The sequence below is a fragment of the Delphinus delphis genome, chromosome 12, assembly GCF_949987515.2.
Source record: "Delphinus delphis chromosome 12, mDelDel1.2, whole genome shotgun sequence".
NCBI classification, from domain to species: domain Eukaryota; kingdom Metazoa; phylum Chordata; class Mammalia; order Artiodactyla; family Delphinidae; genus Delphinus; species Delphinus delphis.
Window position 1 is genome coordinate 1,881,020 of NC_082694.2, and position 25,787 is coordinate 1,906,806.

A 25,787-nucleotide genomic window follows, 5' to 3' on the forward strand; every position below is an offset into this window, starting at 1 on the left:
CGCTGAGGTGCAGGCTCCTGCGGTGTGTTTTCCCTTCCTCTGCTTTCTCGCGTCCTGGCTGTAAATGAGGCTGAGCGCTGCCCTCATGCAGCCCGGGAAGCTCTGAGCCTCTCTGCCTAAGCTTCCCTGAAGCTGCAGCTGGTGGCAGCCGTGCCCCAGACGCACGGGGAACAGCCACCGTCCCGGGAGGAGCCCGGGGAAGGCAGAGCAGCGGGGGCGGGAGCACGCACGGGTTCTAGTCTTGACCTCTGGGGTCACTGGTTTCTTCTCTCAAGGCAAAGCTCCCAGTGATCTTCACCCACTGGAAAAGTCTTAGTAAAGAGCCCGCCTGCTGATCAACCCCACTGTTTGGGCCTCATGGGGACCTGGCCTCACGGCAAAAGCCTTTTCCCCAAGAGTTACTCTTTCCTCAGAAATCTCCAGATGGATCCACTAAGCTCGGTGGGGGTCTGCCAGTGACTCGGCCTAGAAACTGGGGACTCTGGCGAGCACTGGGTGGGGGTGAAGTAGCAAACAGATGCACAGAGACGCCACTGAGAGCAGAGAACCAGGAGGGAGAGGAGCAGTCTTGGGAAGGAGAGGAGCCTGGCACACAGAGGTGTCTTCCCAGGACGTTTTGTGCCCATGTGAGGCGCCGTCACATTCCTGCCCCCAAAGTTACGTTAGTCTCTCCGGTTCACATGCACAGAGATTTGGGGGCGAGGAGAGCCATGCTGCCAGGCCGCATGATGGTGGGCAGCTGGGAGCCTCATGTGGTGAAGTGTCCCATTCCCAAACCCCATTTCTGGACTTCCTTTCTGTTAGTACCGTGGCAGAGGCACCCTGGACAACCCCCCTCACTGAAACAACTACAGTGTAGATGAAAGAACGCACTGTCTTTGAAATGCATCGCTGGGACTGGAGGCTCACAGCACCACCTCAAAGCGTTCTTGGAAAAAACTAACACAAACAGGTAGGTAAACAAACTGTTCTAATCAGTTTACAAGAAATTCAGGGGATGATGGAACACGACAAACAACAACACAGGATGCAACCAGCAAAGTCAAGAATGGGGGACTCTCTAGGGGCTTCCCTGGTGGTGCAGTGGCTGAGAGTCCGCCTGCCAATGCAGGGGACACGGGTTCGTGCCCCGGTCCGGGAAGATCCCACATGCCGCGAAGCGGCTGGGCCCGCGGGCCATGGCCGCTGAGCCTGTGCGTCCAGAGCCTGTGCTCTGCAACGGGAGAGGCCACAACAGTGAGAGGCCCGCGTACCGCAAAAAAAAAAAAAAGAATGGGGGACTCTCCAGGGCAGATGACCAGGTCTCTTCCACAAATCAATGGCGTGAAGAGGCAGTGGGGACCTTTAGAGGTGACAAGAAATGGGAGAGACATAACCTGTGCCATGTGTGGGCCTTATTTCAGACAAAACCATCATGAAAAGACATTTCAGACACTATCAGGGAAATTGCATATGGACTGGTATCAGGGAGTTATTATTCATTTTGAAAGATGTGATAATGGAACTGTGGTTACTTTTTTTTAAAGACTTCATCTGTCACAGATACACACTGAACTGTTTAGGGGTAAAATAACAGAATTTGGTAATTTGCTTTAAAAGATTCCCCCCTCCAAAAAAAATGTGGAGGGGGATATGAAACAAGATTGGCAAATGTTGATAACACTGGGCACGCAGGGGCCACTGTACCGGACTGTCCGAGATCGTCACTGTATTTGAAAGTATCCATAATTACAGAAGAAGAAACACCTTGCTCAGATTTCAGGAAACGGAGGGTTAAAGCCAGTGGCCAACAGAGGGGCCCTGAGAGGCAAGCACCATGGTGGTTTTCACCACGAGGTTTCTGCTGAACCGTCCTGAGGTTGGCAGCAGGTAGGCCGTGACGCTCAGAGGGGAGTCCACCAAGAGCCCCCCCTCGTGGAAGCAAAGATGAGAAGCGTGCTGGCTGCCCTGAGGGCCAAGCACCTCAACTCAGGGCTCGCCAACTGCCTCCACCGAGGTCTGTAAACAGGACGTTGCGTCTAACTTGGGGACTCCAGGAATATAAGGTTGGTTTAATGTAGGACGATTACGCATTTCTCACATTGAAGATTGAAAGGGAAAAACAACGTCATCTCAAAAGTTAAAGAAAAATCATTTGATAAAATTCAAATCTGACTTATGATTTTAAAGTAACCTCTTAGTAAGCTGAGACAGAAGAGAATTTCCTTAACCTGACAAAGGACATCACCAAAGCTCCAACAACTACTATAGTCCTTCACAGGGGATCTCGAGCACATTATCTTTAAGCCTACGAGCCAGCCCAGGATGCTTTTCTAACCCTCCTATCCAGCACTGCACCAGAGATGCTGTCAGACAGACGAGAAGTGATGGAAAGGAAGAAACAAAACTATGCTCATTTGTAGATGACATGACTGTCTATGTAAAAACCCAAAAATACCAGCCAGAAATTATTGGAGTTAGTAAGAGTTTGGAAAGGTTATTGGATACAACCACTAATATGCAAAAGTCACTCGTTTTTCTATACACGGTCAACAAGCAGAGCACATAAGTTTTAAAAATACTTCGTATTTTTGTTGCTGTTATAAATGGTACAAGGATAAATTTAACAAAAAATGTGCATTCCCTTTATGGAGAGTATTATGAAAGTTTATTGAAAGATGTTAGAGATCACCTAAATAAATGGAAAGGAATACTATGTTTTTGAGTAGGAAGATTCAGAATATTCAGATTACAGAAAAGCTGTAATCTTCTCTCAAACTGGTGCCTGGTTCAAATGCACTTCCGATGGAAATCTCAGCAGGATTTTGACAAACTGATTCAAAATTCATGTGGAACAGCAAAGTTCCTTGTCCTGCTAGACATCAAGGCTTTAAGGAAGTTATAGTAATTATAAAAACATAATGGAATCAGGAATAGACAGACGGAGGGGACTGAGCCAGTCCAGAAACAGCACCACACAGAGAGAGGTGACCACGAGCGTGCGCACTTAGACAGCAGGGAAAGGCCAGGCATTTAATAAAGGGTGTTGGCAAAATCGGATTATCCACGTGGGAAAAAAATGGTCCTCTACCTCATACCATATACGAAATTATTTCCAACCAAATTATAGTCTTAAATGTGGAAAGCAAAACTATGAAAGTTTTAGTAACTAATCTAAGGACCTAAGGTAGGAAAAGACTTTTTAAATAAGACACAAAACACTGACCATAAAATGTGTTCAATAAAACTAAGAAAATTTCCCTTCATCACAGGACCCTAAAAAGAAAGGAAAAAGACAATGCACAAGGTGGGAGAAGATATTTACAACACATTTCGGAAGCAAGTATTAGCCCCCAGAACGTATAACTGAGTCAGTGGTTAGAGTGCCAGGAGCTGTCCCTGCCCTGCTCGCACCTGCTGGGGTCGGGTGAGGTGTTCCACCTGCCCCTCAGCTTCCTCACCTATGAGACAGGCACCACCATAATAGAAACTACTTCACGGGGAAGGATTAGAACAGTTAGTGTGTCCAAAACTGCTGAGAACAGTGGCAGTAAACACTAGATGAATACGGTCTACCTGTCTTCAAAGAAAAGACGGGTAATTCCAACAGGCATTGAATAAAAGACAAACACAAATGGTGCGTAAGTGCATGAAGGGTTCTCAGCAGCACTGGTCACTGGTTATCAGACATTTGCAAATTAAGGCACACAAGATGCCATTTCAACCCACCAAGTTGGCAAACACTGAAAAGTCTGACAATAGCAAGTGTTGGCAAGGGTGTAAAAACAAGCGTCTGTCTCCACGGCCGGTGGGAGAGAAAGTGGTGCCCCGCAGGCAGGCCCAAGAGCTCGGCCCAGGGGGTCACAAGCAAGAACACACTGCCTCGGGGACATCGAATGCCCAAGGGCTGTAAGGAGAATGACGCGTGACACGTCGATCACGGACGCTCTCCAGTGGAAGCGCTGGACGCCTGACGTGAGGACACGGCGAGTCCTTGCTGGGCAGGAGTAGGTCACAGAGAAACCCACAGCGATTCTGAGCACAGAACGTCCAGTCAACCACCCAGACCCTGTAGAGACACGCGTCCGAGTCCCTGAGTGGCTGCACCCGAAGGAAACAAAGGAAGGACAGCAGGGCCTCCGGTCCTGCGGCTCCGGCTGCGCAGACACACCCTAGCCTGTCCCGCTGTCGGTCTGTAAAGTGTGCGCACGTGAACAGGCTCCCGTGTACCATGTGTCTCGTGACAAAATTGCTGCTAGAAGATGAAGACTTGCATCGCTAACCTAAGCACCACACACGTTTCAACCCTCGGAGCTTTTTGCCAGGAGTGGTTTGGAATGAAGGCCCGGGAGGTTCACGGTGGCATCAGGAGGGGGGCGGGGGGCCGTGGGAACCACGGGCCCGACACACGACACACGGCTGCAGGCCTGGGGCTGTGGGAGGAGCAGGGCGGCACCTGGCCTGGACACTAGGTCAGGGGGTGGGGTAATGGCTGTTACCGGGCAGCAGACTGGGAGTCCGTATAGAAGAGAACCTTCCAGCCGACAGAGCTGAGGAGGGAATGGGCTGCCTGGAGGTGGCGAGTTCCACAGGTGTCTGGGACCCAGGCAGACAGGAAACGGCGCTCTGGGGACTGCTGTAAAGGAGGCTGAGCCGCTGGGGGTGGGGGAGGGGAATCCCAGGAAGTGAACAGGGTAGGGGGTCCCTGAGATCCCCCTCAAACCGGAGATGCTATGATTTCTTGGCTTGCTCTGTGCAGACCGACCCACCCTGACTTCGGCGGTGCCAGCTGTGGGGATGGAGTGAGGCACTGATCTGTACGGAAAACTAGACCAAGCGCTGCTTCCGAGCACAGCGAGGAAGTGTGGCCAGCAGCGCCTGCACTGACCTCCAGGGCCTAGTGAGAGTCATCACACCCTCTGTCAGCCTCCGGGAAAAACAAAACCAAACCACACACACAGTTTAAAACGTCTGTGAATGCAAGCCAAGGCCTGTCCCAGGACAGACTTTCCTTGCCAGGTTCAGTGACTGCACCTTCCTGTAGTAACCATTACATTACTTAGAAGTGGGGGCAGAGAGGATCTGGGGAGGCGACATCTCTCCTGCTGCTTCCAGGAGAAGACGTGTCAACACACGTGCTCACAGAACCACGTGCAGTTCAAACTCGCTGCACGGTGGGGAAGAACCATGCTGTGGAATCAGAAGTAGATTCGGGCGTCTGGACACCCATCCTGTCCTCAGCATCTCCTTTACCACCAGAACGCTTCCACCGCTTCGAGCAAGTCACTCAGGATAAAGGGTCAGCTTTGCCTGCTTAAAATATGACCTTTAAAGAACTTACTGGCACTTTACATACTAGGTTCACAGATCATCAACGTGGTTTTCCTTCCAAGGTACGTGGTGGCTTTAACCTTCATCATTACTTTATTTTAATTTATTTCTTAAAATAAATGTATTTTATTTATTTATTTTTGGCTGTGTTGGGTCTTTGTTACTGCGTGCGGGCTTTTCACTAGTTGTGGCGAGCGGGGGCTACTCTTTGTTGCGATGCGTGGGCTTCTCATTGCGGTGGCTTCTCTTGTTGCGGAGCAGGGCTTCAGTAGTGGTGGCTCGCAGGCTCTAGAGCGCAGGCTCAGTACTTGTGGCACATGGGCTTAGTTGCTCCGCGGCATGTGGGACCTTCCCAGACCAGGGATGGAACCCTTGTCGCCTGCATTGGCAGGCAGATTCTTAACCACTGCACCACCAGGGAAGTCTCCCTTCATTATTATTTTAAAATCTAAAAGATAAACCAAAACCACTTCACACCCACAAGGAGGGCTATAACCATAAAGAGACCATAGTGACCACGGGCACAAAGGTGGAGAAACTGGAACCCTCGCACTTTGCAGGTGGGAATGAAAAATGGTTTGGCCACTTTGAACAACCGTCCGGCAGTTCCTCAAAAGACTCAACTGTTACCACACAATCCAGCAATCTGCTCCTAGATCAATGAGGACGTTCGTCCACACACGACTTGGACAGGAATATGCACAGCGGGACTCGCCACAACTGTCAAATGAGAGCAGCCACGAGCATCAGCATGAACTGGTGAGCATCTCCATGTGACACATTGTTACTCGGCCCTAAAAAGAAGGGGGTGCTGACACATGTGAAAGCAAGATGACGCTGAAAACATTAGGCCAAGTGAAAGCAGTCAGACACAAAAGGCCACATACTGCCTGATTCCATTTACATGAAATGTTAAGAACGGGCAAATCCATAGAGACAGAAGGCAGCTGAGTGGTCCCAGGGGCTGGGGGACAGGCAGAGAGGGAGTGACTGCTACTGGGAGTGGGGCTTCTTTCTGGCATGACGAAAATGTACAGTGGTTAGTGGGATTAGCGGTGCTGGTTGCACGACTCTGTGACTACACTAAACACCACTTAAAAAGATAACATATAAACTTAAAAACTGAAAGGGTAGCACTCTGAGTGCTTTGGAGACCTACCCTGACAACAACTGTTGACATGTGGAAAGCAGGTCTGCGGTTTAGGCCGGTGTCTCTAGGCCCATCTCTCCTCCGGACTTTCCCGCCGCTGCAGGAGGGCAGCTGCAGGCATCCTCGTGCCCCGCACTCCCTCTGGCTGCTGCTGGGTAGCTCCCGGCCAGGCCCGCATGCAAAACCCCACAGGCGTCCAGGGCACTGGCCCTGGGGCAGAACCACATCCGGGTCGGGTCACACTGGATGCTGCTATGTTGGGGGCTTTAAGTTTATCCCCCGCTACCACCACGTATATTCCTCCTGGGGGCGGTGAGGGGCCACAGATTCCTAGCAGAGAATGCACTTGGGTTGCTGGTTATTTTACATCTCACTGAACTCTCCTTGGGATGACATGTCCTACGTGTGCCCATGTGTGTGCCTGTGTGGCTTTTTTTCTCCCACGTCCCCATTCGTGGAGCACACACTGAGCCCATAGCTGGAGTCTCCCAGCCTCTTCTTCAGGGCATCCTCCCCTGTGTCACCTGCCTTACAGGTACCTGCACCTGGGTCAGCCCTGACTGAACAGCCCTGACTGAACACCCTGCACCTGGGTCAGCCCTGACTGAACACCGACCTGCAGACCAGGACCTGATGAGCCGGAGGGTCCTGATGGCCCTCTGGCCCTCCTTCCCCTTCAGAAACACAGGCCCCGCCTTTCCTTCCAATGCATCCTCCAGGGAAGCCTAGGCCTCTCCCCGGAGCGCGTGCTGGGAGCCCAGCACGGTTGGCAGAGCAGAAGCAGCAAAACAGCTACAAGTTCCCTCCCATCTCTGCTGTAACGTTTCAATGAAACTGCCTCGGGGGCAGGACGATACAGACACAAACACAGTACAAGAAATCCCTCTGTAGCTCTGACAGCCGTGCCCGCAACCCACACTTCGCTTTTCTATGATGTCTGCCTACTCATTAAATCCCAATCTAGCCAGGGAAAAGCCACCTCTTGGCCTCATCTTAACATTACAAGGTCTGAGCATGGAATTTTAATTGATGGCAATAAAGCTGTCTGCCCAGATCCTAACGTGGTGAGCACGCAGACCCCGGAAGCCCGACAGCCGAGGTGGAGAGGGTCCTCATTTAAATTCTTATCTGCGGAAAAACCGAAACCCAGCTGATGGTCCAGTCCTTAATGAACCGGAAATCACTCTCCCAGGCACCCTCTGTGCTCAGTTGACGCACCTCTTCAAAGGTTGTTTCTGCGCTGGACTGTCCTTTCACATCTGACTGGAGGTAACTGCAGATTTATTCATTCAGCAAATCCATTCTTGCAGTAGCTCTCAAAAATCAGCACACACTATTGTAGGGCACAGGCCCCAGCTGTGAGATTATTCACAGCCTTTTTTAGAAATCCAAGCTTGCTTAAGGCTGACAAGGCGGGGGCACAGTGCCTCTTAGCCCAGTGCCCTGGGCTCCCGCCAAACTTTCCTGCCACGCTGCTCCAGGAAGCGCTTCACAGGGCTGGCTGCCCTCGGGCTCGGTGGGCTTACTTGCTTGGGGGTCCCAGGCTGTTAGAAGTCAAGCCAGGTATTCATCTGTCCCCCTCCCCTCCTCTTTCCTTGCTGTGCCTTCCAGTTGTCAAGGTGATTTTTTAAAGACCATCTGCTCCTTGAAATGTGGTATTTGCCTTGGTTCTGAATGGTTAGGACAGATAATCTTCTGAGCTCAGACCTGCAGGAAGTGATCCCAGCTCTATGTCACAGAGGCCTCAAGTCCTGGCCACGCCAGGCTGGGTAAGCAGTGGGAACCCACTGAAGTTTGGTCAGAATTTTGTTTTTTTCCGTTGCTGGTCTCTGGTGTCAGATGTGGACGAGCCCCTCCTTCCACATCTTGCACGTTCGTCCGGGAAGTCAGAAGTAGACCCGCACCCTTCTCCTCTCCGGAAATCTGCCTTTCCTCGAGCTGCACGGCAGGGACCGGGCTGACACTGCTACACATTCATTCATATTTACCAGGTCTCTGCTGCCACGAGACGGCTTATCCAGACAGGCCTCCTAAGTCGGCAAAACTTCATCCTCTGCTGATTGGTCTCACCTCCTGTAATCCACCCAGTCACCGCAGAGTGTTTGTTCAATTTCTATTTCAGTTAAAACGCCACCAACACACTTTCCTTCCTTTGTTAAGTGGAAACAAAGCATAATCTAATTTTTAAAATACTCTAAGCAGATAATCAAGATTCAACAACTACCTGCCCTGACTCAACTCACTTCCACTTCAAATGCTGCTAATCCATGGAGGCTTTGGCAGTGAAGAATGTTCTAGAGGGAGAGGCAATTTGCATGCCACATTTGCTCCACCAATTTACTAAATTAAGTGGCAAGAGAGTGAAGGAACGGCGTTTTGATGAGAACAGTCTAATTAAAAGTGACTCGGAGGATGTGAGGTTTGCTCCTTCACTGCCCGCATAACCTCAGAGGTTGCCCAGAGCAGCAGAGTCCTTGACGGCCGTGTTCCTGGCCCCCCTTCACGACCACGTTTCTGTGATTAATGCTCGTCAGGAGTGACCACGCCTCCTCTCACGGTAGCTGGTCGTTACCCACAGCCTTGTTCTGAGCGCCTGTGAACAACCTTTGATGCTTTACACACGTCTGGTCCTGGTTAAACCCCTGCAAGATGCAACATCATCCTCGTTTTACAGGTTTGTGGCTCAGAAAGGTTAAGGAAGTTGTGCAGGGGCACACAGATGACGGAGCAGGCTAGGGATCTCAGTCGGGGTCCGACCCCACAGCCCACGGCCCCTGGTCACGCAAGCCCGGCAGAGCCCCAGCCCCGGAGCTTGATTTTCCTCCAGAAGCAGTTCGTTTGCAGGCAGGACGCAGCTCACCCACCTGAATGGACATTTCTCGGGGATTTTACATCGGCGACGTTCCGAGCGCTGCATAAAGAAGAGCGAGAATCCACACCCGTCCTGGTGGCCTCGGAGCAGAGGGCTGGGACGTTCAGATCAGGTTGGGAGGGGCCTCGCTGCCCCTGGACGGCAGGTGTGGATCCCACAGGAGAAGAACCTCCTCTTCACCATGGAAACTGGCCTTCGATTAGGAAATGCCGGGAAGCTCCGATGCGGCGAGGAGGGAGAGTGGGCCGGGCTGCTCTCAGCAGGGGAGAGCCCTGCGCTCCTTGTGGTGCCCTGGCCCTCCGGGGGCCGAGGCACGAGCCAGGGCCTGGGCCTTGCTCTCCAGGGAGGGGGAAGGACCTCTCCTCTTGGTACCCCCTGCCAACCTCCCCAGAGACAGCCATGCAGGCAGGCCAGGCAGGACCAATGATGTCAGGACAACAGTCACCCTCACCCCGAACACGCCCCGGGGCTCACGTCCTTCCCATCCTCGCCAAACCCCACGCGAGGCAGCACGCGCTGTCTTAGTGAAGCCAGGACCGAGTCGAACCTTGGAGATTCCAAGGGGGCAGACGGGCAGAGCTGGAGGGCTCGAGGGGGCCTCGCAGAGCGGGGACAATCCAGACTTGCAAAGATGGGCAGAGGTTTGCCGGGTGGAGCAGGGGGTGCAGCAGAAACCGCTCGACCTCCGGGCACAGGCGGGGCCCAGGGCAGAGCTGTCAGACTGACGCAAGACCACATCAGAGGCTGGTCCTCGGGGCTGAAGGCCTCAGGCATTGTAAACCTCGGCCACGGTCATTCGGATGGTGCAAAACTGCTCATTTTAAAGGAGCCACGCTGGGGCTGCGCTACTTACTTCTGTCGGGTGGAGAGGTTGTGTCGGGCGATCCGACTGCCTGGAACTCCGAGCCATCGGCCAGGGGCTGCTTTCCCCTCCTTCTGGCTGCCCAGGAGGGGAGGCCAACTGAAATCCAAGTCAGCACACAGCCCGCGCCCACCCCAGGGACCTGGTCCCCAGCCAGGCTCAAAGCAGGAGCTCCCTGAAGATTTAAAATGGAAGCTGCTCATGCTGGGGCCTCCAGGGTGACACACCCATCACTGCGGTCGGGGAGAGCCCTGACTCCTAAATGCAAGGCCAATGGACCCCTTCTGCCATCAAGGGGGCCCCAATCTCGCCAGCCAAGGGTTGGCACGCACATGGTTCCCGCCAGAATCTGGTCCTCCTCAGCCTGAGTTTGGACCTGTACGCCCCACACGACAGCCTTTACCCCACAGATTCCAACATACAGAGGTCAGAGGCACTAGGATGTAATCGTTTGGACAGATGTGTGTTCGGGAGCCGCCCTGGTTTGCCGCTCGCACGGCCCCCCGCATCCCGCTCCACACGAGCACGTGCAGGCGCTGGGGAAGGGGCTCAGCGCTTCCGTCTCCCAGGGGCCGTATTGCTGCACAACCTCCGTCTCGGCATCTGCCGAACGCTTCGCTTTCGCTTCACGTGAGGTCACGCAAGGATTTCCCCTCTCCCTCTCAGTGTCACTGGAATGGGTATTCCGCCTTGGGGGCCTTTTTAGCATCTGAAATCCAGCCTCCTCGTGGTTTAGTGAAGCAGAAGGAGAGTGAGGATGGGGGAACCTCACGGTGAAGGGTCTGCACCCCTCAGATGCAGGCCTCCCTCCCGTTTTTGCTGCAGCTTTGGCAGTGAAGGCGCCAAGCTGCCCAGGTTCATCTCTCCTCTGAGCTGGACTGCAGCTCTGTGGCCCTCGAGAATCTAAGCCCCAGACAGATGGGGGCTCCTCAAGTCCTAGGACTCACCCCCGGCCAGCGCCAGGCCACCACGAAGGCACAAGCAGAGTTACGACCAGTGAAACATTTCTCTCAAAAGGCAGGCACCCCGCTTATTTTAATACTGTGATCTAAAAATAAAGGGAGCTAATATCATGTATCTGAAGTCATTTAAACACGGGTCGGCGCTCTCTTCCCAGCAACAGCAATTCACAGAAAGCCCCGCACCTTGCAAGGGGCGTCGGAGCAGAGCAGGAAAACCTGGCAGAACTCAGTCCCCACTGAGACTGGGCCACGTGCCACAGCGCCTCTGGCCCAGTGAGCTGGGGCTGGAGGGCGGGGGGCACCGCCCAGGACTGGGGCGGCCCTGGGTCTCCTCCCTCTGCCCTTTCTCCCCCCGAATTAACTCCCAGGGCTGGGGGGCAGTCCCAGTGAAGCAAGGTGACCATGGGCCAGACCCTCCATGGGACCCCTGTCAGCTCTGACCGAGAAGCACCGCCAGGAGCCCACGTGGCCAAGAAAGCTCGTCCAAGTAGCTGGTGCAGCTGTGATCTCACGAACCCAACGCCATGAAAACGGAGGAGAAAAACGAAGTCCGCACAGAAACCTGCACACGGATGTTTACAGCAGCCTTATCCTTCATCGCCAAGCATGGAAGCATGTTCGGCAGGGGATGGGTGAACACACTGAGGAGCATCCGGACAACAGTGAGAGACAAGTGAGCCCTCGAGCCCTGAAAACACGCGGAGGAACTTTAACGCATGTTATTAAGTGAAAGAAGCCAGTCTGGAAAGGCTACAGACTGTGTCATTCCAGCTCCGTGACATTCTGGAAAAGGGCAAAGCTGTGGAGACAGTAAAGACTGGCGGTGGCCAGGGGCTGGGGGAGGGAGGGTGAACGGGGAGCACAGGGGAGTTCCAGGGCAGGAGCTACTCCGTATGACGCCCTAACAGTACACAAGGGTCCTTACACGTCTGTCAAAACCCACAGATCCTACAACACTGGAGTGAACCCTATTGTAGACTATGGACTCTGGGTGATGCAGAGGCAGGTTCATCACTCGTAAGAGATGTCCCGCCGGGGGTGGGTAGGTCGATAGTGCAGGTGGGGCAGGGGGCGTATGGGGACTCTGTACCTTCCTCTCAATTCTGCTGTCGAAAAGTAAAGTCTATCTTTTTAAAAAGCAGACGGAATTCCTATGACGCGTGACAAGCTCTCTTCACGTCACAGACTGTGTAAAGGCCACCTGGTCAGTGATGGGCACAGTGACATGCCTACCCGCTGACTCACCTGTGCTGGGCAAGGGGCCAGCGTCTGCAGGAGGGACCCCAGCGCACCGAGCCCCTCAGCAGCTTGGGCCATCTCCCAGCGTCAGCCAGGAAGGGGTGAGCCTCACCCTCCTCCATCGGTCATTCTTCCCGCATACAGCCCCCCGCAGAGCCGAGCGAAGACTGGCTGCTGGAAGGGAGCCCGCACGACCCCCGGCAGGCCCTCACGGTCTGGGAGCCAGCACGGAACTCGCCTTAGCCACCTGGCCCTCCCTCTCCTTTGAGAGCTCCAAGTCCCTAAATACCAGAAACCTTTGCAATTTGGACAGAAAAACGCTGATACATTCGCATGAAATCTAATTTCAGACCAAAAACCTTCAAACACATCTCAGCAGCTCCCCGTTCTCCAGCATGACGAGTGCAGAAGAAGGACAGGCCTTCCTGTCCCACGAGAGCCAGGCAGGGATGAAGAACAGGCCCCAGGGACGGGCGAGACCTGATGGGAGGCCCAAGACAGGGGCTGGACTTTCCCCCTGGGCGGTCCTGCTCGTCGTGGCGACGCTGGCCATGCTTGGAAACAAGGTGGGGCTCGTGCTTGACAAGGAGGCCCCGAAGAGCAAATCGTGAGACACAACCACTTAGCACAACACAGCAAAAGCTGCAGCCTGTCCTCACTCGGCCCAGGCGCTGCATCCGCGGGAGCCTTCTGCTGAGGCCACGCTGTGCTGTCACCGTCCAGCCCGGCAGCCGTTCTCTGCACGTGGCTGCTGCTGCCCCACTGGACGCACAGCCTGGGATGAGCGTCGGCGGGACTACGGACAAGGGCTTCACAAAGACTAACAGTCACCGGGCGGCTCTGGGAGCGTCCTGCCCTGCCGGCTTGGGTCAGGGTCAGGCCCGCTGAGCACGCTTACTGGTGGTCCAAGTCCCCCGCTCACGGACAAAAGTTGAGGCCCGTACAGTTAAAGCCCAGGTTAAACAAAACCAAAATGGTGAAGGAATTTACAGAGTAAGAAACCGGCTGGTGAAGCGTATTCCCTTTAAAAAGATTCACTCAACGATTCACGAAGGAGCAAGTTTGTATTGTGTGTCTAAAGAAATTTACAAACTTATACCAGCCATAAGGGTGACGCAGGGTGACAGACACATGCAAGTTAAGATGCAGACGTTCCTCCTCAGGTGCTGGGATGGTAACAGTGAAAAAGTTAACCGTTTTATTCCTACAGCAGAGGACTCCATTCCTGCAGGGAGGCAAGGCCTACGAACAGGCCACTGAGGGGGGACCTCTCCTGGCTACACCCAAACATCATTACTGCAGTCCTCAGCCTCGAGATGATTAACTGAGGATTTATCAATTTAACCATTTCAGGAAAAAATACATTCTTCTAAACTGTATTCCAAGCCTAGCTTTCTTAAACAGACTGCATGACACAGATGGCCCGCCGACCTCCTGGTCCCCGGCTACACGCCCAGGTCACCTCTGTCCCAGCCCACCTTCAGGTAACGGCTCAGGCTGGCCGCCTCCTGCCCCACACCCACATGGGCCCAGCTGCTCACGGCGCCTTCCCCGCAGCCTCTTCCCTCTCCTGCCGCCTCAGAGAGGAGGGTCCTGGGGCTCCTTCTGGCCACCTTCCTCTCTGCTCCCCCCCACCCCCACCCCCACCCCCCATCCCACAAAACAATATGCAGACCTCAACTCTCACACAGGCCCCAAAGCCCCTTCCCAGACGTCCTCCAGGACCCCTCTAGGCCCCTAGGACTGCCCTCCTTGGACCCCTCTGCTCCGCTGAGCCCGTCCTGCTCATGCCCACAAGCGCCGGGAAGGCCAGCCCCTCTCCTCGGCCCCTGCTGCCACCGGTGCCAGGGGTGTGGCCCCTCGGTCTCTACGGTAGACCACAGCATCGTTCAGGGCTTAAGGCAAACACCATTGCCTGGGGAAAGCTGTCCCTTCTTTGAGCCAGGAGGACTGATCTCCCTGTCCAGCAAACTCCAGAATATTTCCTTCTCACCCTCCTGTGCACGTTAAGCTTGAGAGGCAGGTCCACACCGGCCAAGCCCGGGTCGTCCCCTCACAACTCTGTGGCCTTGGGCTAAGTCAGGAGCCTCTCAGGGCCTCAGTCTCCTCTTTTGCAGAAGGTGGTGATGGAGACACTGGTCTTCCAGGTTATCTCGAGACCCCCCCGGAGCACCACTCACGGAGGGCACACGGCAAGCACCCAGACGTAAGGACCAGCGACTCACGAACACGCCTTGCAGTCTGACAGTCCGCTGCGGGTGCAGCCCTGGCGGTACATGACCACCCGTATCAACCACAAATGGGTGCGGCCCTGCCCTCCAGATGTTTAGGGTAAGGCCTCGCCCCGCCCCGAGGAGGGTGGGTCCGGACATCAGGCCAGGGTCCAGGATGCCGGTGCAGACGAGGTTCCCCGCCTATTTCCAGGTCCCGCTTGGCTCCTTGGAGGAGGCAACGAACAAGGACACACGTACCTCCCGGGTGGGCTTGAGCTGAGTCCCCCGTCTCCCATCTCTGCTCAACCCTACGGACGGGCCTCCCTGTCACCGTCTCTCCTGCTCCCACTTAAGTGCAGATGGAAACAAAACCCAAGAGCTGTTGGCGGCTCCTCAATAAGGTAAACACAGAATTACCACACAACCCAGCAACTCACGTCTGGGAATATACCCCAAAGAACCGAAAACAGGTGTTCGAGCAAATGCCCACATGAGAAGTCCAGTGCAGCACCGTTCACAGCAGCCCAGAGGCGGGAGCAGCCCCGGTGTCCATCGATGGGTGATGGACACACAAAACACATATACACACATGGAGCATTCGCCTTAAAAAAGAAGGAAATCCGGACGCAGCCTACGACACAGATGCAAGTTGCAAACGTTACGCTGAGTGAGAGGAGCCAGATGCTAAGGACAGATCCCATGTGATTCCCCTTACATGAGCTCCCCAGAGAAGCCGAATTCAGAGACAGAGAGCAGACAGTGGGTACCGGGGCAGGGAAGGGGCATGCAGAGCCACAGCTCAGTGGGTGTGCATCCCCTCCAGGGCGATGGAAGCTCGTGTAACTGTGGGCAGAGAATAGGAAGATCACACCAGAGCTGCGTGTCAAGAACCGGACAAGGTCACCGAATGACGGACCGCCACGTGACTCGCTCATCACCTGAAGTTAGAGCTGTTTCCAAAGTGAAGCCAGAGAAGAAAAACTCAAACACCGCTCGGGTCTGCCTGTCAGAAGGGAGTTTCCAGAGACGCATCTCTAATTGGGTCCCAAGTCACCCCTCAACCACCCACGACTTTCAGCAGGAACCCAAACCAAAGTGAAAACGCACCTGTTCCAAGTGTCACACAGAACAGGGGGCACTGGGTGAAGCCGCAGCATCAGCTCCGACGCCGGCCGGGCACTGCTGCAGCTGCCACAGCAGGTCTTGGATGGCATCTGTTACACTGGATTTGAGGATGAGGGCAGCTTGCCAAAGGAGAGTTCAGTTTGTCACAAGGTCCTCCGGTATATTCGATTTCCAAACGGCCATCTCTCAGCAATGGGAACTAAAGATGAATGTTACTGGTGAACAGGATGCCAGGCGCGGACACTTTTCTATCTCAAGTCAGTATAAGAGACAAATAAAGACGTTGTGCTGGTCACACAGAGAGTCGAGAAACACACATCCAAAGTCTCCGGCTTACAAGCTACAAACGCACTGCTATGACCTGGGTGCCCTGATCGTGGCACCTGGTGCCCAGCACACACCCCAGAGCCCCCGCGGCCCCGGCCTGCGTGAGGGGCACACTTAGGACCACACGCGGCTCTGCTGCTGCTCGTCCAGTGGCACCACCGGCTTCTGCCGCCCGAGCTCTGGTCCTGCCACCGCTGCTGGCGTTTGCTTCCCGAGGACCAGACCCTCCTCCCTCACCCCTTGGCTTCCCATCAATCCCGGCACAGACACCCTCTCCCCCATCCCGCCCACTCCAGCTCAGTCCAGGCCCAGCACCCTCTCCTTCGGGGCCCTGGTGAGTCCGGCCCTGTGTGCACCCTGGGGCCCCTTCTCTAACCCCTCATATCAGGCGGAGCCAGGAACACAGCCTGGCAGACAGAACTCTGCCTCGTTTTTTTTTTTAACATTTTTTTTTTAAATGATTAAGTTTGTTTATTTATTTATTTATTTTCTTGGCTGTGTTAGGTTTTTGTTTCTATGCGAGGGCTTTTCTCTAGTTGCAGCAAGCGGGGGCCACTCTTCATCGCGGTGCGTGGGCCTCTCTCTATCGCAGCCTCTCCTGTTGCGGAGCACAGGCTCCAGACGCGCAGGTTCAGTAGTTGTGGCTCACGGACCTAATTGCTCCGCGGCGTGTGGGATCTTCCCAGACCAGGGCTCAAACCCGTGTCCCCTGTACTGGCAGGCAGATTCTTAACCACTGTGCCACCAGGGAAGCCCTCTCTGCCTCGTTTTTTTCGTGTTTCAGGGCAGGAAGTTCTGTGCGTTACAAAGTGAAATCTGTATTTCTGTGCTCCTTAAATAATGAAGATATTCATGGGCTCACGAGCGTTCTCCTGCCTGGTGCCCAAATGGAGGTGAAACGCAGGCATGGGGAGCAGCGCTCCGGAGCGGGCAGAGAGCAGAAAGGGCGCCTCACCCGCTTGTGAGATTTCACAGCAAAACGCTGCCACTTCCGCATAAAACCCCGAATTTAAGAGAAAGAACCAGTCGATGGTTAAAACCGGCTGCAGAAGAGGTAAAGAAAACACCACGACTCCGGGGCTAATCCCGCCTGCAGCTCCTCCCCGAGAAAGGGGGTCCCCCCCACCCCCAGACATCACAAGTGTCTGCAGTGCAGCTTCACTGCGGGGACCCGGGTAACTTTCAGAAGAGAAGCACCCACGGCCTGGGAAGTACCCAGGTGCCCAGGCGTCTGGGTGAGTCAGCTAACGGACACCCTGATGCTCCTTTTCTCGGTCACTGCTGACTTGCAGGCGGGACTGAGGCCACCTGGCCCCCAGCGTCCTTGCCTGGGTCTCCCTGTCGCCTCCTGGCCGCCCTTGGTCTCTGAGAACCGGTCCCACCAAAGGCCCCCGACGGCACCAGCCAGGGCTGACGGCACAGGGAGGGGCAGCTGACCACTGGCTGGCCAGACCCTAGACCCTACAGGGCCTGATTTAAAACAACAAGCTGCCCAGTGGTGATGGGGACAGGCCGGGTCTGTGCTCTCCGGGACCGTGGCGCCAGTTCTCACGCACTGGAAAGGTGGCCAGTGCAACCGAGAAACTGAATTTTATCTAATTTTAATTATTTTAAATTCCAACCTGAACAGCTTTAAACTGCACCGGGCAGAGCTGCTATCAAGAGCGTGAACCAACACGACGACGGCTGTTCCGAGGGCATGAGAACTCGCGGTAACAGGGCTTTCGAGCCTTGGCCGGCACCACTCACCCCGGGTTAGGAGGGAGGAGACTCGGAGCCACGGGACGGGGACATGGTGACAGCCTGGCGACGGCGTGGGAGCCCCGTCCCATCCTGTGTGCGGCACGAGGGGCTCGGCCTGGACGCTCGGGAGAGAACCAAGCCCCCGGCTACCACGTCTCAGTCCCGAGAACATTTCACTGAAAAGCAGGGGTCCCTCATTTTCGGTGTCAGCAGCCCGTGGGTCTCCACAGAGATCCTGGGGACGGACAGTGTAGCCTGAGCTGGAGGAGAAAAGCCCCGCCCTGAACCACAACAGAGCTCATCCCCACAGACGGGACGCGGCTCTTCTCTCAGGACCACGCTCTCCCAGGTGCGGCTCTGCATTCACAAGACGCGGGCAGGACCTGGATACAGACTCAGAACAGGGACAGGAGGCCGGGAGCTGGAAGGGGCAACACGTTCGCCCCCAAATGCTTAGCAGCTCTTTGGGGTACGTCCTGGACAGACGGAGTCCCGGAAGGAGGGCCCAGGATGTGCAAGGATCACTTGCAAACACAGTTCAATCAAGCCCTCTGCTCAATCACCCCCTCCTCCACGGTTACATCCTGGACTGGCCGTGGTGAGCAGGCGCCTGGGCACAGCAGCATCCAGACCTCCCCCGTGGCAGCCCCTCCCGGGCAGCCGGCCCCAGACCCTGGCTGTGAGAGCTGGGAGGGCTGCGTGTGCTCACGGCACGCACACACGCATCCTGACCGGTTAGGTGCCTGTGGCCTTCAGACAAACTCAGGGCCTCGAGCAGAACGGCTGGCATCTCCCGAGGACCGAGGCAGCAGCTGTCGGTCAGTGAGCACTCGGGGAGCCGGGCACCCCACACACAGCTTCGCTGCATTCTCAAGTGACACAGGGTTAGCAGGCTGCAATCATCCCCAAGGGGATGGGGGCAGAGCCAGGGCTCTTGTTCCGAGTTCCCAGGAAGGTGGTGGCAGGGCAGTGGGCCCGGGGGGCGCAGCGTCACGCACGAGGCTGAGCCGGAGGCCTCCCCACGGGCGTCCGCTCTCGCCCCTGGACTGCGGTGCTCCCTGCAGGCGGGGGGACCGGATGACGAAGGAGTGGCTCCTGACTCATGTGGACCAGATGCCCTGAGCTGTCCACGTGGAGATGGACACCTGGCGCCGGGCTGCACCCAGGTCCTTACCTAAGGAGGCCTCAGGAGGGCTGACTTCCACCCGGTGGGCACCTGCCCCCGTGCCCACGGCCCTGCTCCCCCCGTCCTCCCCCCACCCCGAGGCGAACTTCCCTTCCTCCTGCACTCGCCTGCTGGCCACACTGAGGGCCACGGTGCCCCAGCTCCAAACTGCAGAAGAAAAGGCACAGCAGCGAGCCAGGGCCCTGCCGGCTCCGAGCAGCCCCTCTCTGAGAGGCTCTGCACAGCCCGCCTGCCACCCAGCAGTGCTGAATTTCCATGGCAGGCTTTTACTGGAACGTTCAGCCTGGCTGTACATGCTGGGTTTTGTAGGCGTTTTACTCAATAAATAAATTAGTCCGCACTGCAGCCACGTCCTCCATCTGGGGCTGACAGCAGAGCGGAGAGTGAGCAGAGAAAGGCCTTGCTGGAGGATTCTTTTGTATTTCTTATCCCCCTGGTTATGAGAATATTCCAGGCAGGACTGGTTTCAGATTCACCAAGTGCAGGTGTCCTAAAGCCAGGGTGTCCCGTGTCCCCCCCCCCCCACCGCCGAGCACCCAGGGGCTCCCAGCCCAGCACCGCTGTCCCCCGCTCCTACCCCTGGGGCCTCCCCTAAGGAGCAGCTTGGGACGGTCCCTCTCTGTCCTGGCACGTGGCCGTGGGTCAGCTCGGGAGGCCGGAGGGCCAGGTGAGAGCAGGCTCCCCTCCAGGGGCCGGTCAGCTCTGCTCACCAGGAGGCAGAGTCTCCCCTCTCCACCTCCCCCACTTTTGTGGGCTTCCTTTCAACTGCTTCAGCAAAGGGTTCCCGAAGGAGGCAGGCAGGAAGCAGCGTCGTCTGTGATTTACAGCACTCACAGGAATGCCGCCAGCGTGAATCAGCAGCAACTCCTCCTGGGGACTGGGCTCCTAGGAGCCGCACCCTGACCCACCTGAGACTCTGCCCCCAAGGACCCTTGTCACCACAGGTGGACGTGTGCCCCGACAGCTCAGCATCCCGGCTGTGTCTCCCGTCTGGACCAGGGGCTCCCTGAGGGCAGAACCCGACTTGTCCCTCTCAGCCACATACTCGGGGCTTGGCACCTGGCACACAGCGGGCGTCCAGGCTACAAGGCTCTGCACGGCGGCAGGAGCGTCGTAACCACCGAGGTAGCGGCTCCTCCCCTCCCCGCTGCGAAGTCCTGCTTCTCACCCATTAGGCCCCTCTTCTGGCCACGCCATCTTCAGGCTCTGGGCCAGGGTTCAGCTGAGGCTGGGTGAGCCAGCACCTCCTCCAGGTAGGCCTCCGAGAGCTGTGCTGCTCACGGTGGGTGAGGCCCCAGACCTGGCGTGGTCCTGCCCCTGCGGCTGCGTCCTCCCCGGCTGAGCCCCGGACCACACAGTGGATGCTCAGACGTTTGCCAATCACGCAAAGGAATCAAGGGTGTTCTAACTACAGCTCTTTGTGCAGAGCACCTGTCTGCAGAGACGCACCCCAAAGGCTCCAAGGGGCTGTATCTGGCATGCAGGCGCCTCCTTCGAAAAGACAGAAGGAAGGCTTCTGGCCGGAGCCACCCTGTCTCCTGGTGGGGGGATTGAACAAGCGCAGACCACAAACAGCCCCCGCCCGGTGCGCCGGAAGGAAGAGTCCAGTCACTCTCCAGGCAGAAAAGGGCAGGACAAGCAGGGCCACGACACCCGCAGCCGCTGGCCCAGGCGGCCCCGGATGCGGACCACCCAGCTCCGACGACACAGAGCAGCAGAGGCGTGTGGTGCGGAGCAGCAGGACCCCGGGCTGAAAACGCAGCCCTGCGTCCCGCCCGGAGCCGGGCAGGCAGCGCTCCAGCCCCAGGAATTCTGTGCGCTGGTCTCAGGAGGGCGACGGCCAAGCCGGGACGCTAAGGCAGGACACCTACTCTCTGGTAAAACGCACTCCCCCTCTGAGAGGACGTGGCCCCAGAACGACCGAGTCTGGGAAACCGGCTGAGGAGGAAGGGGCTCCCGGGCTGGCACGGCCTCCCTGCCCTCTGTCCTCTGGTGCCCGCCACATGCGCAGGCAGCGTGTGGGTTAGGGGAGCGAGCCCCCGGGCCCTCTGTCCTTGGCCTGAGCTGGTGACACTCTGAGTGCCCAGACCAGGAGGAGAAGCAGGGCCGGGGCCCCTGCACCTGCCGTGGTGGCCTCGACCGTGGTGGCCTCTGGCTGCCCGTGGGTGGACACGGCCCAGGCCCGCGCGCAGGCTGCAATGCAAACTGGCAGGAAGGAGCAGACTCTGGTCAGCTGTGAGAACCTGCGAGCCCGAGCTGCAGTGCTGGACGTTTCTAAAAGGAGGCTTTTCCTCTGCATCCCCGCTGGGCCAACCAGGAGGCCGCACGGACCGTGGGCACGACAGGGCGGGCGCTGCCTCCGGGAGCGCTGTCCCCAGCCTTGTCCCCACCTGCCCCCCTGGATCACAGCGAGGCCGTCACCGTGGGGCTGACCCGCACCCCCCCACAAAGTGCCCTGCAGTCCCGGCCCAGCCAGACGGGCGGGCGCCCCATCGCACCCTCAGCAAGACAGGTCCTGTCCGCACAGAGCGTGTGGGGAGAAAAGTGGCAGAAGGGAAAAGAAAGAAGTCCAAAACAAGAAATGAGGAAAAACGCAACTGGAAACAATGGGATAAAATATTTAAAGTAGAGAAAAATGGGCACAAGCCCGAGTGTCTAATAGGAGACTTGTTACGTGAAGCAGGGAAACGCCACTGATGATCTGTTTCACGGCCATTAAATCTCCCGTTTGAAAAACATTCTAATGAAGTGAAAATAGTCTAAATAGAGGATTAAGTGAAAAGACCAGCATACAAACACGATCCCGATCGTGTCTGGAAACAAACTCGTGTGCAGAACAGCTAAGTATTAACGAGGTTTTCTCTGCATTAGGGAAAAAGGGCAAGTTCTACTTCTTCAGACAGTATTTTTATACATTTACACATCCCACATTTTCTGTAATGAGCATAAATAATGTTTCTAATTAGACGGAAACATTTAAAAATACATATTTTCAGACTGAAAAGACATCAAATACGGCTCAGCTTCTGGCAGCTCCTTGGCGGAGCTGAGATGCAAGAGTCACTCGGAACAGGTGACTTTGCCGAGTTGGGTGCCAGCTCTGGAGCCTGTGCACACACCGGAGGGGCAGCCGCTCGGAGCCAGGGGGCATCTCCCCACCCCGCAGGGGCCGCCTGGGCTCAGCAGTGACCCCCCAGGAGCATCACAGGACAGGAGGGGCCCCCAGCCCCCTGGACCAGAGCCCCCCCAATGCCCACAGCGCGGCGGTGAGGCCCTTCCCGTCCCATCCCCGAGCGAACGCACCCTCCACTCGCCTTTGGGCACGTGGGCCTCGTCCAACCACAGCCGGCGGAGGCAGCTGCCCGTAGAACACTGGAAATCAAAACAGTTTCCCTCCCCCTTGAGCATAGCGCAGAACCCAGACATTTCTCAGTGTCTTTCTTCCCCTAACAGCCTTCTGTTGCTGCTTTTCTGGCGATCCTTCGCACCATTTCGGCAGCATCTTCAAAGGAATCATGTTAAATGGAGCCTCCCCCTCTACCCCAGACTCAGGACAGCAAGAGTCTCAAACCAGGTTCCATCTAACCCGTTCAGGGACGTCCTGGCCACCTCTCAGGTCGGGGAACCGCGGCCTCCACAGGCACTCGGTGACCCACAAGACTGTGTCAGCTCATCACCTACCGTGCACCCAGCACTGTGCACCCAGCACCCTGCCGGGCCCCCCAGGAAACGGGAAACGGCAACAAGTAAGGAGCCACACACACGGTCCCCATTCTCAGCAAGTTCACCACCTGGCCAAGAGGCAGAAAATACACACAGAAAGAAGGAAGAGAATATTTAAGCCCTAAACCAGGCGAAAAAGACGTTTCAAGCAGTTTGCTAGAGGCTCAGGAGCGCTGGGTTTGCAGGACCCTGAGGTCCCACCCTGAGGCCACAGAGGGCAGGTGAGCGGCAGCAGTGGGCACAGCTGGGCAGCATCTGCGTCCACAACCCCAAGGGGTGGGCGTCAGGGACGAGGAGCCAGGCGGCTGCAAGGAGGGGTCAGGGCTGAGCCGATCCAGAAAGCAATGGGCCATGAGGGGTTCATGCAGGAGACGCTGAGGAAACGGAGGCTGTGCTGGAGGGTGAGGTCAGGAGGCCAGGGCCTCGGGGACGCCAGCGGGGACCCGGGGTGTGCGTGTGCTCCCGTGTGTGCGCGTGCCTGGGGGAAACCTGAGTGTTGTAGGCCTGGACACACCCACTTCTCCCAACGGGTAACGTAATAAACGCTGATTGAGTGGCTGGCGCCACGCATCCGGTTTCTGGAAACAGAAGTTCTCGCTTTGCCGTCCCTGTTTCTCTTTGCTGCCAAAGGGAAAGAGGGACGCAAGGCTCCCCAACAACCTGCAGAGGAAGAAAGGACCTGGCTGCCATGGCGTCTCCGTCCGTGGATCTGAGTCAGAATCTGCACTTTAACAAGCCCCCCGGCACCTCAAGACGAGAAGCTGGATCCAGGTCGTAAAGCCCAAGGCCTGGGATCCCAGGCCTGCGGACGGAACCGGAGGGCAGCTCAGCGGTCACCCAGCTCAACACACCACATGCCGGATGAGCAAACTGGGGTCTGAGAGCGCTAACTGGTTTCCCAGGGCTCCCCCTTTTAAGATTTCATTGTCACCCAGTCTTGGGCTAAAAACCCCAAACCATCATTCCCCAACTGCACGTCCTCCCCCAGCACATGTTCCCAGAGTCAAGCACCCACCATTCCTCATCTTCCGTGTTGTCGCGTGAAGTCATGGGGATGGAAATCCGCAGAGCTTCCCGTATGCCTCAAAACCAAGCAGGGAGACATGTGTGCCAGGCGCATACCAGCGCTGCCCCAGGGTCACCGTGGTTACCGAGCTCTGCACTGATTTCCACCACGCCCAAGGCTCAGCCGATGAGACACACGTCATCCAGAAACGGGACTCGAATACAAATGACAACCGCTCTACAGAACAGTACACACAGCTCTTAGGTGAGTAACCCCCTGAAATGGTGGCTTTTAAGGCTCCTTTGTGTAGAAGCAAAGGGTCTGAAATCTGCTCCAGTCGGGAGTAAATAATGAGAAGCCTCCTCTCCAGCCAGTGGCTGGTGACGCGGCATCACTGCCACGCCGTGTGGAGCCGCACCCCAAGTCGTGGGCAGCAGAGAAGGGCCTTTGTTCCCGGGGTACAGACGAAGGACCGGAGAGGGATAGGTAATGATTTCTTTTCATTTGACAGCTTGGCAAATCCCAGTTTGTCTTCATAATGGCAGCTCCTCGGTTATAATTTAACACCTATTCCAAGCACAGTTGACAAACGAATGTTAGTGACAACACAATGCCAGTTTCATCTGCAGCCAGAATGATTTATGTCCTTGACGAGCCCACGACAAGTCTGTCAATCTGGTCACACGGGTGTGCGCTCTGCAGACGGCACCGCCATCTGCCTTCCCGCACGTGCACATAAAGAGTCCTGGAAGCTACTGAGTGCGGGGCAGCTCCCTGGCCACCAGCTACCCCACCGTGTCCTCCATCACAGGCGAGGCTCTGGGCCGGCCACCTCCTGGCCCTCGCGGGCAAGGAAGAAAACAGCAGCAAAGAGCGAAAGGACGTGTCCTCTGGGGACAGCACCTTCCTTGCAAAACTCCCAGTGAGCTGTCAGCAAACGCAGGACCGCCCGGCACAGAAGGGGTCTTTAGCCAAACGACAAACATTCTGTTCTGGGAGGCCCCTGAGTGCTAGTAACGTGGGGCATCTCCGGAGGGAACACACGTCCTGGCTTCATCCCGCTTGCAGAGCTGGCGTATCCACTTTAAAACCCTCCTTCCTGAGGTGGCCGAGGGACGCCGCCGCCACGCTGCATGCTCATGGCCCCAACACGTTAGGAGCTCGGGTGGCCTCTTGCCTCCAGGCCACGCCCCCCCAGGACTCCAACTGGACTCTGCAAAAGCAGTTACTGTTACGAAGGCCGCCCTGATTGTTAACGTCCTCTTCTTATGAGTCCAGGATTCAGGTTCCTCTGCCTTCCCCGGGTTGCACGTGAGGGGTGTCTGGGCTCCCCGAGCCCCTCTTGGAGCCTCATCTTTTGGGCAAACCAGAGACCTCAGGGGCCGGAGACTGACGGGCTGGTATTAAAAGGAGCAAGGGCACGATGGGGCACCGTAGCCAGGGGCACAGGGCTGCGCGTGATGGGGCTGCCTACCCTGGTTTGGAGCGTTTATCAGGCAGGTGCGGGAAGCAGAGAGATGGACACACACTGGTGAGAGAAGGGCCCCCGGGTGCACGGGCAGGTCAGGAGCCGCGTCAGGGCAGAGCAGCCCTGCGACCAGCCGCAGTGGGTGAGTACGGCATCCTGGCCAGAAGCACCAGTGGGGGCCCCGTGGGAGAAGGTGGCACAAGCAGACACTGGACACGTCCGACCACAAGCCAGGACGTGGTCCAGACAGCCCAGCCTCCTGGGCTCACACAGGCGGGGGAGAGGCTCTTCAGGGCCAGGGGAGCCCCCGGGAAGGGGGCTCTCAGAGACTCCAGGGCAGCTCAAGATGCCCGAGCACCTGAGGAATGACTCCCGTGTCCTCGATGAGCCACAGAGAGACACGTCCACTTAGCCACGTCTGCAGTCAAGACGGTCTGCAGACCCCGGTGCTGCTCTTCCACCAGGGGGTCGGGAACCGGGGACAGGACGTGATGGCCGGGCAGGTTTGGGGGCCACCGGACCCCACGCAGAGGAGGCAGACGGTCTGCAGACCCCGGTGCTGCTCTTCCACCAGGGGGTCGGGAACTGGGGAAAGGACATG

The 25,787-nt window shown here is 56.6% G+C and overlaps 1 protein-coding gene across 1 annotated transcript in view; it reads right to left on the reverse strand.

Annotated features, from left to right (window-relative positions):
• SH3RF3 (SH3 domain containing ring finger 3) overlaps positions 1 to 25,787 on the reverse strand; it is a 201,219-nt gene that overhangs the window by 114,748 nt on the left and 60,684 nt on the right. The window contains exon 2 of the mRNA XM_060027650.1: positions 213 to 235. Within this exon, the coding sequence (XP_059883633.1) occupies positions 213 to 235 (23 nt within the window). The remainder of the gene's footprint in view (positions 1 to 212; positions 236 to 25,787) is intronic.